Genomic DNA, 16,617 nt, shown 5'->3' on the forward strand with positions numbered 1-16,617 from the left:
TCGAATAATGTACCACATACACGCATTGTTTTTCACACATGCCATAATAATCTACAAATGCCCAGGAGCCGAAAGAAACAAACGAAAGTAAACATTTGGCTTTGGTGTCAGTCGCCATTTTCTCTACTACACGAGTCATGTACCGTGACACTTTACTCACACACTTTACAAGCCTTTAGCTTATGGACCACACATCACCGGGGATTCATATTAGCTTATAACCATCTGAAGTAACGGAAAAAGCGAGTAGCTAACCTGGAAATATCAGACAGAAATCAGTGAAGCGGGACACATTCTTTCCAGCTTCCGAACTACGCAACTGTGAATTATACCATGGAGCTACCCTCCGATTTATTTCAGACCAGCTGTTTGATACACTTTAGTAAATAAATTAAAAGTCTACAAGAGGCATATAAGGACTGCAGGGCCTCATGGTGGTATTAGGACTGGTTCAGTTATTATTCTCTAACATTAATACCTTGATTAATGGCTCAATCCATCCATTCATCATCGATTAATTCATCCTGAACATCCAGTAAATCATCCACTCATGTATTTAACTGTATTTTTTATTTAAAGCTCGTGATGTTCAATGAAAAACAAGTCAAAGGTGTTTGAGATGCTGGAGAAACTTTATTAAATCAGAGAATCATCAGAATAAAGTGATACAGAGTCATTCAAGAACACATCAAACAGTTTGATTCATTTGATTCATTGTAGATTATATGTGATTAAAATCATCCAATTTCATCAGACAAAGCAATTAAACAGGAATATGTTTGATTCTGTTTCTCCTCAGTGAGCATGCTCAGCTCTGTTACCATGACAACTCTCAGACATAATAACACAGGTACATGTCATAGTAGCTGCGGTTTCCTGTATTGACACTTTTGTCGATGACCACGACCCCGGCCCTCTTGAATGGAGCAATGAAACCGCTGCCGACGATCAGAGTGAAATCTTTGACGGGGTTGCCGCACTTGGGATCTTTCTTGTACCACAGGAACTCCTGGTTTCCTCCGGTACCCTGGTTGAGATCCATGTTCACCATCTGATAGCCATGGTTTTGATAGTTGACATATTGATCATGATTGATGGAGATTTGCAGATCTCTGATGGCCTTCTGACTCTCAGTGGTCAGACGGAACCAGATAAAGACATAGGATCCTCCTGCACCTCTGCTGATGTCTTCATCCACTCGGATGAACCCGTTCTTGAAGTGCTCATCATCTCCTCCAAAACCCTCAGTGGCAGTGATGTCACAGATGTACGTTGGTTTCTCTCTCTTCACCCACAGGTAGATCATCTTTCCTCCAGCATCACGTTTCAGATCACAGGCTGATCTCTCCCAGCCGGATTTAAACTTCTGGGCATCATCTGTTAGCGAGACATCAATGCTCACGATGGGAACATCGTACTCTGAGGAACCATTGTAGAACCACAGGTAGATGTTGTCCCCCTCTGTTCCAGCATTGAGATCTTTGTCGATCATCGTGTACCCTGTGTTGTTCAGACCCTTAGTCATTGCGGAGGTGAATGAAAACTGGATCCTGGTGATTGGGCCAGAGCTTCCTGTTTTGTACCAAAGGTAGATGCCATTTTCTCCGGCTCCTTGGTACAGATTAACACAAATTTTCTGGAAGTTTCGTTTACGGAGCTGACTCTCTTCAGCTTCATTCAGAGACACAGCGAGTTCAGTGATGTAGGTGGTCATTTTGATTTCCTGCATCAAATAAAGAGAAAGGATTTAGACTTAGACAGACTTTAATGATCCACAAGGGAAATTACTTGGCCACAATAGCTTAGTTTCACTTTTAAAAACCAAAAGTGAAAAGAAAGATAAAATAGATTAAAATGGTGTAGTAGCTAAGATTAAAATAAAATAAAAAATAAATCATAATGCTGTCTATTATAGTATTGTCTATTTTTTTTGTGATTTACTCAATATTGTACAGGGAGCATATATTATAAGCCAAGTCCATTAATTTTGTATAATGGACACCTCGAAGGGCATTACCCCGCATATACTATGGTCACTCACGAAATGAATAAATATTAGGTCAATTATTAATACGTTAATGTGGTTTCTTACTGTTTAAATCATACATTTTTCACAAGAAGTGGCTGAGTGGACTATTTAACGTTACATGATACAAAATATAATTTCAGAAGGCCAGTGCACTTATTATTGCGTGTGTCTCCAGAGAATCATGCAAAATTTCCACAGAGTCCACAGATAGTTTCTCCAAAAACTGGCAACACTGTATATTCTCCTCCTTCCTTGGTGGACTGGACAGAGTCTGTGTCTGCGTTTCTGTTTCCACAGTTACCAAAGCGTTTGAGCCAGCGTAGTGATTTAGAACTGTCATCAGGCAATTTGTCCGGAACGTCTTTATGAGTGTCCATTGTCCACTTTTAATGTACACCCTGCAGCCAATCAGAATCGAGGACCATGGTATAATTATAGTTCAACAACGTCTCATCAAATTATTCTCCCAGTACTCAATGCACTCCTTTGAAATTGATTGTGTGGACATAAGTGTGGAGTAAGCTTGATCCACTGCAGTCACAGCTGGGCACTGGTTGGGCATGATGCTGGTCCTGAAGAATGAATCAGCCATCACAGCAGTGTCCATCCAGCAAAGCAGAAAGACGACTACCACCACAACAACCAGTCTTATGGTTCATTGCCTCAGAAACCCCCCACAGATGTGAAGCAAATGCTAGATGTTCACTCCATAATGGGACAACATTGACATCTAACCCCAATATATGACAAAGTTATCACTCATCAGCATTTCTGGGATCATACTGTGTACTTTAGTTTTGACGGAAGTGGAACTGAAAAGTCCAATATGCTAAACCACGTACACTAGTGGTCAAAAGTTTTGAGAACACTCCATAGAAAGCATACACGAAATAAAACTACTGCAGTTGTTAAAAAAAAATCATGGAATCAATATATAACCCAAAATCAGAGCACCCATCTTTGTCTGATTTAATGTGACATTCTGTCTTTCTAAAATGGAAATCCAATGTTTGTCTACCCAGAAATGTGTGTCACTTGTAGGGAGCTGTGCTTTCACTCTTCTGTCCAGTTTATGACAAACCAGCTCCATGGGGTTAAAGTCTAGAGACATGGTCCACTCCATGTTTTCAAGCTTTCCATCTTGTTTTTTATCCTGAGATAGTTCTGGTAGAGCTTGGACTTGGGAGCAACACAGCAGTTACTGGTGTTACTGACAAAATTGTGAGACAGTGAGATTGAAAAAAAGTGACGTCGTAAAAGACAGACAACTTTTGTTACAATGCCAAAGATTGAAGTCAGTGTTCTGGCCCCATATGAAAAATCCAGAAAAAAAAAATTACAAAAAAGTGCCACAATAAGACAACAAACTGTCAAAAACCATGGTGACTGGTTTTTCGGCACAAAAAAGAGAAGGACAAGTAAGACAAATAAAATGACCACTATCGCGCTAAGAATAACCTAAAAAGGTAAACATCTCGGAGCTACTGGTGACATGCTGCCACTGTATCAGGCGCATTAATGAAAAATAAGGGCTTTTTCAGAGTGAAATCATGAAGTAACAAACTACACATATGATTACATTTAAAATAGAAACACAGAAATGATCATTTACTCGTTCAAGACAGAACAGTAAATTCAAAGAATACACAAATATTTTACAAAAATACATTTAGTAAAACCTAAAATGAGCTGTAGATGTGCAGTCTGACTGGATGAAGACATGTTAAAACACAACAAGATGAAGAGACACCAAAGATGATCAGAAAGTAGTTGAACTCTTACGTGTCTGCAGACAGTGGTTGGCTGTTTGAATCGGTCGTCGGCTCAAAGCTGCTGTTCAGAACCACAGAACCACATCAGGTTTATATAGAGAGAACACACTGAATGCTGGGAAATCACATGCTGTGGGTTGGAGTTTTCCAAAGAAATTTAGGTGGGTAAAACTGATTCGCCCATGTACTTTAACTCATTCCACAGAATCTGTTATCTGTATTTTTTGTTCCTGCATTGATGAGTTGGTTGCTTCGGTAAGTTAATCTTGTGGCAGCAGTAACATACTTTCCTGTTATTGCCGCCGTTGCCTTTGCCGCGAGCTGACTCTTTGCTTGATTAGTTGGCAATCAACATGCTAAGTGCAATGAGAAGTTCACATTGCAAATGCTGGACATTTGCAATGTTCAGATATACAGTGCCTTGAAAACGTATTCATACCCCTTGAACTTTTTCACATTTTGTGACCTTACAATCACTTTAACGTGACTGTAGTTGAGATTTTATATGATAGACCAACAAAAAGTAGCACATAATTGTGAAGTGCAATGAAAATAACATTTCAAAATTTTAAACAAATATAAATCTGAAAAGTGAGGTGTGCATTTGTATTCAGCCCCTTGTACTCTGACACCCCTAAATACAATCCAGTGCAATCAATTGCCTTCAAAAGTCACCTAATTAGTAAATTGACTCCTTATGTAAGTAATTTACTCATGGTATAAAAACACCTGTTCTGTGAAGTCCTTGGTGTTTTGTTAGAGAGCACTAGTGAACAACAGCATCATGAAGAACAAGGAACTCGCCAGACTGGTCAGGGATAAAGTTGTGGTGAAGATTAAAGCAGGGTTAGGTTATTTAAAAAAATATCCCAAGCTTTGAACATCTCAAGAACCACTGTTCAATCCATCATCAAAAATGGAAACAGTATGACATAACTGCAAACCTACCAAGACATGGCAGTCCACCTAAACTGACAGAGCGAGGAGAGCACTGGTCAGAGAAGCAGCCAAGAGGCCCATGGTCACTGTGGAGTAGCTGCAGAAATCCACAACTCAGGTGGAAGAATTTGTCCAGAGGACAACTATAAGTCGTGCACTCCACAAATCTGGCCTTTATGGAAGAGTGGTAAGAAGAAAGCCATTGTTGAAAGAAAGGCATAAGAAGTCCTGTTTGCAGTTGCCACTAGCCATGTGGGGGGCACCGCAAACATGTGGAAGAAGGTGCTTTGGTCAGGTGAGACCCAAATTTTACTTTTTTGCCAAAATGACAAGTGCTGTGTGTGGCGGAAAACTAACACTGCTCATCAGCCTGAACACACCATCCCCACTGTGAAAAATGTTGGTGGCAACATCATGCTGTGCTTTTCTTCAGCAGGGACAGGGCAGCTGGCAGCAGTATGTGGCAAGAACAAAAGTTGTCGATCTTTTTACGTTGTTTTTTTTTTTTTTTTTTTTTTTTTCAGTTTTGATATCACATCTCATCTTCCATAGCGCTTAATCCAGGGGCTACTGGCATCGGGTGAAGGCGGGGTCTACCCTGGACAGGTCTCCAGTCTATCGCAGGGCTAACACATAGACAACCATTCACAGTCACACCTAGTGTCAGGCCGGGCTCAAAGCAGGACTCAGATGCAGAGGGTTGGCAATTAAGGTGACTTTATTTCACAGAATCAACAGGGAAGGATACTCAAACAGAGTGTAAATAAAAGTGCTATGAAACAAACTCCTGACGTGGCTATGAAATCTTATCAAAGTAAAATCCCTCCAGAGGAGGAAAAAAAACAAAGATTCTCACGGCTATGAAAGCTTACAAACGAAAGGCGCTCCAAAAGGGAGGAAACTCACAATACTAACTACACTAACGAACAAATTAACCTGACCTAACGGGAGGGGAAAAATAAAACCCTGACAAACAAAAGGCGCTCCAAAAGGGAGGAAGCAAAACCTGGAAAGGAACACTAGGAAAACAAAGAATCACTCCAAAATAACGGGAGGATGAGCAAAGAAAGACTAAACACAAAATCACTCCAGAAGGAGGAAACAAAGGAGAAACGAGAGGAGAGTTACTTTCCAAAATAAGGCTGGAAATGACGAGACAAACACACTAATAATAAAACATGACCTCACCATGGTGTGACACCTAGGGTCAATTTAGAGTCACCAATCAGCCTAAAGAGCATATCTTTGGAGGTGGGAGGAAACCGGATTACCTGGAGAAAACCCACACAGACACAGGGAGAACATGCAAACTCCACCCAGAAAGAAAGTCGGACCTCGAACCTGGACCTTCTCACTGGGAGGCATCAGCGCTAACTTACGCGCTAGCTGCCAACTTACTGGCAGGATCTTGGCGGGGAGGGTTTGGGGCTAGGGAACGTGTGAATGTGCCTCCAGGCTGAGACTAATAGCGGTGGTCTCTGCAGCTGCTGCCTGTCAGTGCGTTTACATGCAGATTTTAATCGAGCTATGCTCAAAATTCGACTTCCTCACTACAGTCCTTGCCCCAGTTTACATGCAGCGCAAGAAAATCGAATAACTGTTCTCCTCTTCCACACTAGGTGGCAATACGTGTCTTTTCAGTGGGTTAATATCACGTTAATACGGCCCGATTTCCCTTTTACGTGATATAATAAACAAGAGTCGTTCATGCGGCCGACCGGCATTTCAAACAACAACCAGACGTATAATACTACATTTTTTTAATCCTGTACGTAATATTCGCGCTACTTCTGGTGCATGTAAGATCTGCACTATCCCTCAGATGGCTCCGTTTCTCTTCTACTTCTTCTTCTTCTTCTGCAATCGGCTTTTCTTGGACGTTTTTGTTCCGGGGTCACATGCCAGCGCAGCGGTGGTGGACCATGCGCATACACATTATCCGATTGACAACTCCAATTAAATCGCATTATCTGGGCGCCTCAATCGGATAATGAGAACTTGTGTTTACATGCACTTAAGTTCTCCTGTTAAAGTCCGATTTAGGCAATAATTTGTTTTTTTCACATGCATGTAAACGCATTTTCGCAGGACCCTGCAGCGTCAAACTCTGTCTTGTGCTTTGTAAGGACCGACACAGTCTACAAACTTTAGCTAAGCTTAGCTACCCAAAAATGTAATATTTACTATTTACTCTTTTCATAGTAACGTTGCAGTTAGTCGGTTGTCATAAAGTACAAGATAAAATTTAATGCCACAGGGTCCTAGATGAACAAAAGAGAACGACAGACTTACTGGCGACTGAGGAGCTCCAGGTGAACCGTCATATTTTGCTACCGCTGTTTTTTCCTGTCACTGTCTATTATAGTATTGTATGTTTTTTTATGTTTTACTCAATATTGTTCGGGGAGCATATTTTGTAAGCGAAGTCCATTAATTTCGTATAATGGACACCTCGAAGGGCATTACCCCGCTTATGCTATGGTCACTCACGAAATAAATAAATATTAGGTCAATTATTAATACGTTAATGTTGTTTTTTACTGTTTAAATCATACATTTTTCACAAGAAGTGGCTGAGTGGACTATTTAACGTTACATGATACAAAGTATAATTTCAGAAGGCCAGTGCACTTATTATCGCGTGTGTCTCCAGAGAATCATGCAAAATTTCCACAGATAGTTTCTCCTAAAACTGGCAACACTGTATATTCTCCTCCTTCCTTGGTGGACTGGACAGAGTCTGTGTCTGTGATTCTGTTTCCACGGTTAACAAAGCGTTTGAGCCAGCGCAATGATTTAGAACTGTCATCAGGCAGTTTGTGAATAACAAAGTCCCTCTTCACCTCAGCACTTGGAAGCATAAAGGAATTACCCGCCTCCATCACCTCTTCCAGGGGAACTTACTTATGAATCATACAGATTTATTTGATACGTTTGAAATAAGAAATGGAAACTTCCTCCAATACCTACAGGTGACCAAGACAATCAGAAAGAAAATCCCAGTGCTCCAGAACTGCATACAGCCACCACAACTCGTCACCAACATACCAAAACTCGGTAACACTTTCTATGAAGGTTGTATTTATAATGCCCTATGAATGCACTCATAATATTTTATAAGGTGTCTATAAAGCATTATAATGGTCATTATTCCCATCTATACATATTCACAAGTCGTCATAACCAACTTCATGATGCATTATGACAACTGGTTTTGAATGATTGTAATTTTAATCTGAATAGTGCATTATAAATATGTCAATATCTGCCTAGTTACTTGTTCATTTTATGATGCATCATAACTACTTTGCTTTGCTAAATGTGCATAGTGATGCATAATGACTTTTGACTTCACCTATAGTGCTTTATATCTGTAGTTATAAGTATATGTAATAAAGTCATAATAATGTTTACCTCTCCCTACAGCACACACTTATAAACAGCTATGCAATATCATAAGCGCTATTTGTCAGCTCTAAATAAAGTGACAACAATATGACACTATTATTAACAGATATAAGTTACTATGAGTAATCAAAAGGTGCAATGAACTAAGTCCTGAGTCTGGCATCTTTGCCCCATATGCACAATGTTAATATCATAGGTGTTATTTGTCAGCTTTAGGTAAATTAGTGCAAATGAGGTGTTGTGGATATAAGACTATTATAAACAAATATGAGGCACAATGAAATGAGAGCCTGGACAGTAAAGACAAAAGGAATGCATTTAGTTCACTTTATTTTCATTTAAACCAACACACATAATCAGAATGATTATCAATGCTCTGAGCACATTACACAAACACATGAAACACATGAAACAGGCCACAAAAGTGGCACGGCGTGGTCCTAGAGATGTGGCTCCTAAAAGTGCCTTTGGGTTGGTGAGGTGATTCAGGGTCAGAGGTCAGGAGGTGATTTGATAGCAACCACAAGAAGAACAGAGGCAAATCTTTAGTGCTGTAGGGTTTGTTCAGAGGTCAGGGGTCATGGACTAAAGAATTACATTTCTACAATAATAATAATATAAATAAAAACGATATTAAAATAATATCTGACGGCATTCAATAAATGCGGACATTTCTAGCGATCCTGTATGAAGAAGCGGTTAGATGCCAACCCGGTCTCACAGTGGATGTGAAACTGTCACGAAAATTAATCTATTGTTTGGTGCCTGCCGATTTTTCTCAAATTTTCATGCCGCTCGAAACGAATTTCAAACTGATGTATTTCAATTGGAAGTTATTTCGTGCTATGAGGACGACTGTCAATGTGACACTGCACAATAAGGAGGTTTGATTTTATTTCATTTAGACTAGATTTTTAATGGTCTTATTTCGGTTTTTAATGTAACGTCAATTTTGCTGCAGGATTCGGCACTTTGAGATTCGAAAAAAAATTAATGGTTATTTGTTATATCGGTCTCTTATACAGGATCGCTAGAAATGTCCGCCTTTATTGAATGCCGTCAGATATTATTTTAATATCGTTTTTATAAATATTATTATTATTGTAGAAATGTCATTCCTTAGTCCATGACCCCTGACCTCTGACCCCACCCACCCACCTCCGTCCCCAGCTCCACCCAATCAACCTTAATTTACATCTTGACTTTGCCTGCTAGCTTTTGCCACTTCTGTTCCACTTACTGTAATGCTATAATAATATTTTTCTTACAGTGATGACTGTCGTTATGGAAAAGATTTTATTGCCCTCTTCATCCAGGTTCACTAAGGAGGATCCCCGGACCGGGGAAAACCTAAAATGAGTGCACTGAATGCTGGGAAATCACATGCCGTGGGTTGGAGTTTTCCAAAGAAATTTAGGTGGGTAAAACTGATTCGCCCATGTACTTTAACTCATTCCACGGAATCTGTTATCTGTATTTTTTGTTCCTGCATTGATGAGTTGGTTGTTCTGGTAGGTCAATCTTGTGGCAGCAGTATCATACTTTCCTGTTATTGCCACCGTCGCCTTTACTACTCCTTGAACTTTTTCACATTTTGTGACCTTACAATCACTTTGATGTGATTGTAGTTGAGATTTTATATGATAGACCAACAAAAAGTAGCACATAATTGTGAAGTGGAATGAAAATAATTTTTCAAAATTTTAAACAAATATAAATCTGAAAAGTGAGGTGTGCATTTGTATTCAGCTCCTTGTACTCTGACACCCCTAAATACAATCCAGTGCAATCAATTGCCTTCAAAAGTCACCTAATTAGCAAATTGACTCCTCCTGTGAGTAATTTACTCATGGTATAAAAACACTTGTTCTGTGAAGGCCTTGGTGTTTTGTTAGAGAGCACTAGTGAACAACAGCATCATGAAGAACAAAGAACTCGCCAGACTGGTCAGGGATAAAGTTGTGGTGAAGTTTAAAGCAGGGTTAGGTTATAAAAAAAATATCCCAAGCTTTGAACATCTCAAGAACCACTGTTCAATCCATCATCAAAAATGGAAACAGTATGACACAACTGCAAACCTACCAAGACATGGCCGTCCACCTAAACTGACAGAGCGAGCGAGGAGAGCACTGGTCAGAGAAGCAGCCAAGAGGCCCATGGTCACCTGAGCTGGACTCAAACCCCGACCTTCTCGCTGGGAGGCATCAGTGCCGCCCAATTCCAAATCCATAATGGATAATAATATAATATAATAATATTAATAATACAATGGCCCACACATGGAACTTGGGTTTGACTGTGTTGTACTATTTAGTTTTAACATCTTGAACGCTACAGAGCTGGATATCAGAGAGAGTCTGGTCAACTCACATCATCTTCTCCTCAGTCATATGTTCTGTTGTGTCGCAGTTACTCAATAAATGTTCACACTGATGAATGAGATGTTGATTTAAAAGGTATTTCACCATAAAAGGCAGTAAAAAACTCATGAAAAACATCCCTCAAACCACACACACACACACAGTACACACACACACCACACACACACCACACACAGTACACACACACACCACATACACGCACACACACACACATACACAAACAAACACCGCACACACACCACACACAGTACACACACACACACACACACACCACACACACAGTACACACAAACACCACACACTACACCCAGTACACACACACTAACATACACACACACACACCACACACAGTACACACACACAGTACACACTCACACACCACACACAGTACACACACACACACACCACACACAGACACAGTACAGACACACACACACACCACACACAGTACACACACACACCACACACAGACACAGTACAAACACACACACACACCGCACACAAACACCACAAACTACACACACACACACACACACACACACTTGGAGCCCCTGCTTCTGTGACAAAATCTTTGCATTGGAGTCAATGATGAGCAAAGATAGACGCACTCAGAGGCTCACAGTTTAAATTCTGTATGTCAGACACACAACTAATGATGGGATGGGATTATGGGATGAACACAGGATACTTTATCACAATGTACATAAAAAAATGACTTTTGTATCCAGCAGTAGCAATAGTTCCCTCAACAACAATATGTTGTTCATTTAGTTCCCATGTATAGTCAGCCTGGTGTGTATTTTCTTTGTAGTGTGTTATGTTGAGATCTTGCAAGCTTGTCTGTCCCAAAGAAACGGTGTCATCTATAGTGGGACTCGTGTGACTGCTGTGGTGTTGGAAAAGGCTGTATATTCTTGCACCTTTATCCTGGTCCTGCCTCTTAAACTGTTATTAGCTGTTATTATTTAATAACCGCTAATGTTTTCTGTCTTCTCTTCAGGTGGTTACAGCTCAGAAACCGCAACTTCTCTACGATCAACAAGTAGTTCAAGTATGGACACCACACCTCGTCAGCTGTATAGAGCAGGGGTCGGAAACCCGCGGCTCCAGAGCCACATGCAGTTCTTTCGTTCCTCTGCTGCAGCTCTCTGCAGCGAGCGGTGCAGAGCAAGGACACTGATCAAAGCCGTTCACTTTTTCACGCTAACTAACTGCCTCAGAATAGCGAGGCAGTTAGTAACTAGTCACTCATCAGTGAACGAGCGAGAGTTACACAACAACTGAATGACACTGAATGCCACACCACACTCACGGTTGTAATATCAACCAAAAAACACTGAACTCCCACAGTGCATTGCAGCTCATTTACTAGTTGCTTTTGAGTATTTAATTCAAATGTATTTTTATTTAGTGCATTAGTTTTTTAAATATAATTCTAAATTTGAATTGATGGTTATCTTTTAACATTAAAATAAAATGTATTTAATTTTTTGTTGCACAAAATATACGCCACAACTGCCGACATACGACACCCGCCTGCAGGTCCAGCCCACTATTTATTGAACTTTTCGACCCCAGGTAAGCCAACCATGGATAAATCCCTGTTATGTATGCATAATGCAATTTCGTTGTCTCTGTAGCCGTTATTTCATTTCATAAATGCAACATGGGCCTAGCATAGAGGTGAAAACGATATATGCAGTGTTATCTTCATTTTAGATGTCAAATGGGTTTTGTGGCTCCCAGTGTTTTCTTTCCAAATGGCTCTTTGAGTGTTGAGAGTTGCCGACCCCTGGTATAGAGTATGGATTTATTTCCAGTGATGTTTTACCGAGTTTCTAATCAGTGTTGTGGATGTATGGTGACTTGTATGTAAATTGTTAACTCAACTATTTTTTTTTTTATTTTTATTTTTTTAAACTTTTTTCTTTCAGTAACAGTTCCGTTGAATTTGGTTTTGGTTTTGTTTTTGTTTCAGAACCAGTCATTTTAATTGAATAGATTTTTAATATTGCTGTAATAATGGCTACCTGCTACAGTTGAATAAAAATACGGAGAATGGGAAATTGTAGCTGTTCTTGTTCAGCTTGGTCTCATTTTTTCTCATGTTCTCATGTTTTGAAAATATCAAATTATTGTTGTATACTGTTATATTACATCTAATCGAATATAGCACATTTCTGTAACTTTAAGCGTTATTATTCATATAACAATGTTAATTTGCCGTCTTTATGGGTAATTTCATTATTTTAAAATGTAAAATGTTTGTAATTAAACATTAAAAACAACGTAAAACAATTAAATATCCATTTGATGTTTTCTAAAATTAACAGTAAATTCTTGCAGTCTAACCAAATATCTAGTTTTGCAACAGTTTTTTGACGTGTTTTGAAAGATTAATCACATTATTTTGTGTCATAAACACATGTATTACATGTATGTATTACATCAAATATAAATTGTCATACAATCTCTTCCCATAAAATAATGTCATTAAAACCGATTAATGACAGCACATTTCTGTAAATTTACGCATTATTGTTCGTAATACAACATTATTTACCATATTTCTAGGTGATCTAATTGTTTTAACATGTGAAAATGTTTCTAAATATATGTTAAAATAACGTGAAAATACGACAAAATCTTGTTAAAATTACATGTACAAACTGTATTTATAATTATGGAAAATATCTGTATTTTTACAAGAAAGTAATTTTCCGTTATTTTACGGTATTTTTATGGCGCCCCTGCTGCCAGAAAGACAAAGACAATGGAGGCTTGTTTTCAAGACGTGGGCTGATAATTTAATTTCTTTCTCCTGAAACCACCATCAGGAATCCAGTGTTTACGTGTTAAATCTACTAGATGCAGCTTCTGGACTGTGTTCAAGTTGTTTGATGCATTGAATAATATTCCTTGTTTGATGACAACAGAATGTTTGCAGAATCAGAGTCAGTTGAGAAAGCTTTTAAATTTATCCATGAATCCACACTTCACTTCTACTCTTTATTTCTTGTTCCTCTTAATGTTCCATGAAAAACTGTCAAAATAAGTTCTGAATGAGTCAAAGGTGTTTGAGATGCTGGAGAAACTTTATTAAATCAGAGAATCATCAGAATAAAGTGATACAGAGTCATTCAAGAACTCATCAAACAGTTTGATCCATTTGATTCATTGTAGATTTATGTGTGATTAAAATCATCAAATTTCATCGAACAGAAATTAAACAGGAATATGTTTGATTAATCCACATTTTGTTAGGTCATATAGTTTTTGATCAATCAATGTTCAATGGCTGCTGTGTTGTCCTCCAGGTTCTCCAAGTCCTCACCTTCTCTTTGTCTATCAGTTTATTCCAAGCGAAACGTTTTCCTCCCGGGTTTCCTCATCAGAAAATAGGAATGGAGGTGAGGGGTGGACCTGCTCCACGTCAACCAGGGAGGTCTGCAGAGAAAACACCAGGAAATAAAATTATCCAAATTACAACCAGAAGTAACTAACAGGGAATATTTAATACTGCAACTTGCCTATGCTGAGCAGACCAATGTTCACTATGGTCTGAAAGAGGTGAACCTGGGAGAAGAGGCAATCCCACATGACACCGAAGTGTTTTGTATTTGTAAACCATACTACAAACCAACCAACAGAAAAAGGACGACCTGTACATCGACTTCGGGGGGAAGTTCCATTGTGTGGGTCGGCGGCCGGCGGAGGGAGGAGACAAGCTGAAGCGGGGAACCAGGGTCCGTCTGCGGCTGCAGGACATGGAGCTCACCGCCCGCTTCCTGGGGGGCAAGACCGACACCACTCTGCTGGAGGCCCAGGCCGTACTGCTGGGCCCTATGGAGGGACGGGAGGGACGAAAGTCCCAGAACCAAGAGACCGTTTGACTGCTGCTTCAGTAAAATCTACAGTTTCCTGAATGGAGTCGGCCTGAGGCTGGAGGAGTGACTGATGTTCAGTTTATAAACAGTTTGTTTGTTTAAGTGAGACTAAATATTGCAATAAAATGTGAATGTAACTAATCAGAGGCCAGACTAAGTTCCTGCTTTGTTTTTATATTAATTATTTAAGAGTATCAGTATCATCATTAGAGACACAATGGACAGTTATTAAAAGGGTAAAAATTACAAAGTGTTGGGAGGAAGAAATATATACAAAACATAAAAATTACACTAGTATATTTATATGAAATAAACAGAAATGTTGGAACATAAAACAAACATCATATACAGTATATAACAGAAAAATAAAAAACGATTTGTGTTAACGTGAAATATCAACATGCCATAAATTCTGTGTATCAGAATCCGCTTTATTGGCCAGGTATGTAACACATACAAGGAATTTGACTCTTGACACTTTGCTCAATGGCACAACAAAATGAAAGACAACACTTGAATAAGTAAAAGAATAAAAATGTACGCAAAAATAGAAATACTGTACAATATAATAGACTTTCAGAATAAAAAAATAGCATATATATACTATTTTTTTTTTACAGACGTCAGGGCAACTGGTCTGTAGTCACTTAATCCTGTGATGGGGGACTTCTTGGGGACTGGGATGATGGTGGAGCGTTTGAGGCAGGAGGGGACCTCACCAACTCCACGGAGCTGTTGAAGATCGGAGTGAAGACTTTCAGGCAGGAGGAGACACTCCATGTGGTCCCGGAGCCTTCCTGTAGACGTTCAAATACAGTGGATCATCCCACAGATACTTGATCAGTTTGGGATCCAGTGGATTTGGACTGATAACTATCAAGACGACTACAGTGTGTTCAAAATGTTCCAGCTGATGTTCTGGTTCCAGCTAAATAATTAAGTTAATATTAAATTGGTGTGTAGTCCTGACTCTGGACTCATGGGTGATGTAGTGATTCTCCACTGACACATTAACACCATGAAGAAGAAGAGGTCCTGGTTAGAGATGAAGTTCTGCTGCAGAGGAAAAATAAAATGACCTGCATAATCTTGTTTTATTGGAGAATTCGGAGAACCATGCGTTTTCAAAGCAACACTGGTATTAACCATTTTAAGATAACATTCACATTAAATATACATATACTTTCATATTTTCAAGGAATAAACGCATCAGAGTTTGTATCAAACCAAAGATAAACATTTCCCTCGTTAGTCATGTCATCTGTCTATCGCCAATCATGTATCCACACACATCTTCTTTATTTCTGATCAAGAGTATTTTCTTTAAGTGTACAGAAGTCCTCACTTAATATGACAGAATAAATCTCTCTTTACACAACTGAACCCAAACTGAAATAATAAGCACGTCTGACTCATAACTTGCTGCTTTAACCCGTGAACTTCTCATTGTTTGTGATTTACTTGTGCCCTTCAACAAGGATGTAGCCGTAGCTGGATTTATGGCCCTAACCTGCACATTAACATTAGCTTTAGCATTTCAAGCAATGCGCTACACACGCAACAACCCACAAATGCCCCAATTCAAATAATGTACCACATACACGCATTGTTTTTCACACATGCCGTAATAACCCACAAATGCCCAGGAGCTGAAAGAAACAAACGAAAGTAAACGTTTGGCTTCGGTGTCGGACGCCATTTTCTCTACTACACGAGTCACGTACCGTGACACTTTACTCACACACTTTACGAGCTTTTAGCTTATGGACCAATAATCACCGGGGATTCACATTAGCTTATAACCATCTGAAGTAACGGAAAAAACGAGTAGCTAACCTGGAAATATCAGACAGAAATCAGTGAAGCGGGACACATTCTTTCCAGCTTCCGAACTACGCAACTGTGAATTATACCATCGAGCTACCCTCCGATTGATTCCAGACCAGTTCTCTGATACACTTTAGTAAATATCTTAAAAGTCTACAAGAGGCATATTAGGACTGCAGGGCCTCATGGTGGTATTAGGACTGGTTTATTTATTATTTTCTATCATTAATACCTTGATTAATGGCTCCATCCATCCATTCATCATCGATTAATTCATCCTGAACATCCAGTAAATCATCCACTCATGTATTTAATAGAATTTTTTATTTAAAGCTCTTCTTCGTCTTCAATGAAAAACAAGTCAAAGGTTTTTG

General features: G+C 39.3%; 1 protein-coding gene across 1 annotated transcript; it reads right to left on the reverse strand.

Moving 5' to 3' along the window:
• Positions 1 to 832: 832 nt before the first annotated feature.
• On the reverse strand, positions 833 to 3,946 carry LOC125003926. The gene is made up of 2 exons (XM_047578193.1): positions 3,812 to 3,946; positions 833 to 1,723 (listed from the first exon to the last, which is right to left on the reverse strand). The coding sequence occupies exon 2, from the start codon at positions 1,712 to 1,714 to the stop codon at positions 833 to 835; it is 882 nt and encodes a 293-aa protein (XP_047434149.1). The 5' UTR covers positions 1,715 to 1,723; positions 3,812 to 3,946.
• Between the last annotated feature and the right edge of the window lie 12,671 nt (positions 3,947 to 16,617).

This window comes from Mugil cephalus, chromosome 2, assembly GCF_022458985.1.
Source record: "Mugil cephalus isolate CIBA_MC_2020 chromosome 2, CIBA_Mcephalus_1.1, whole genome shotgun sequence".
NCBI lineage: Eukaryota > Metazoa > Chordata > Actinopteri > Mugiliformes > Mugilidae > Mugil > Mugil cephalus.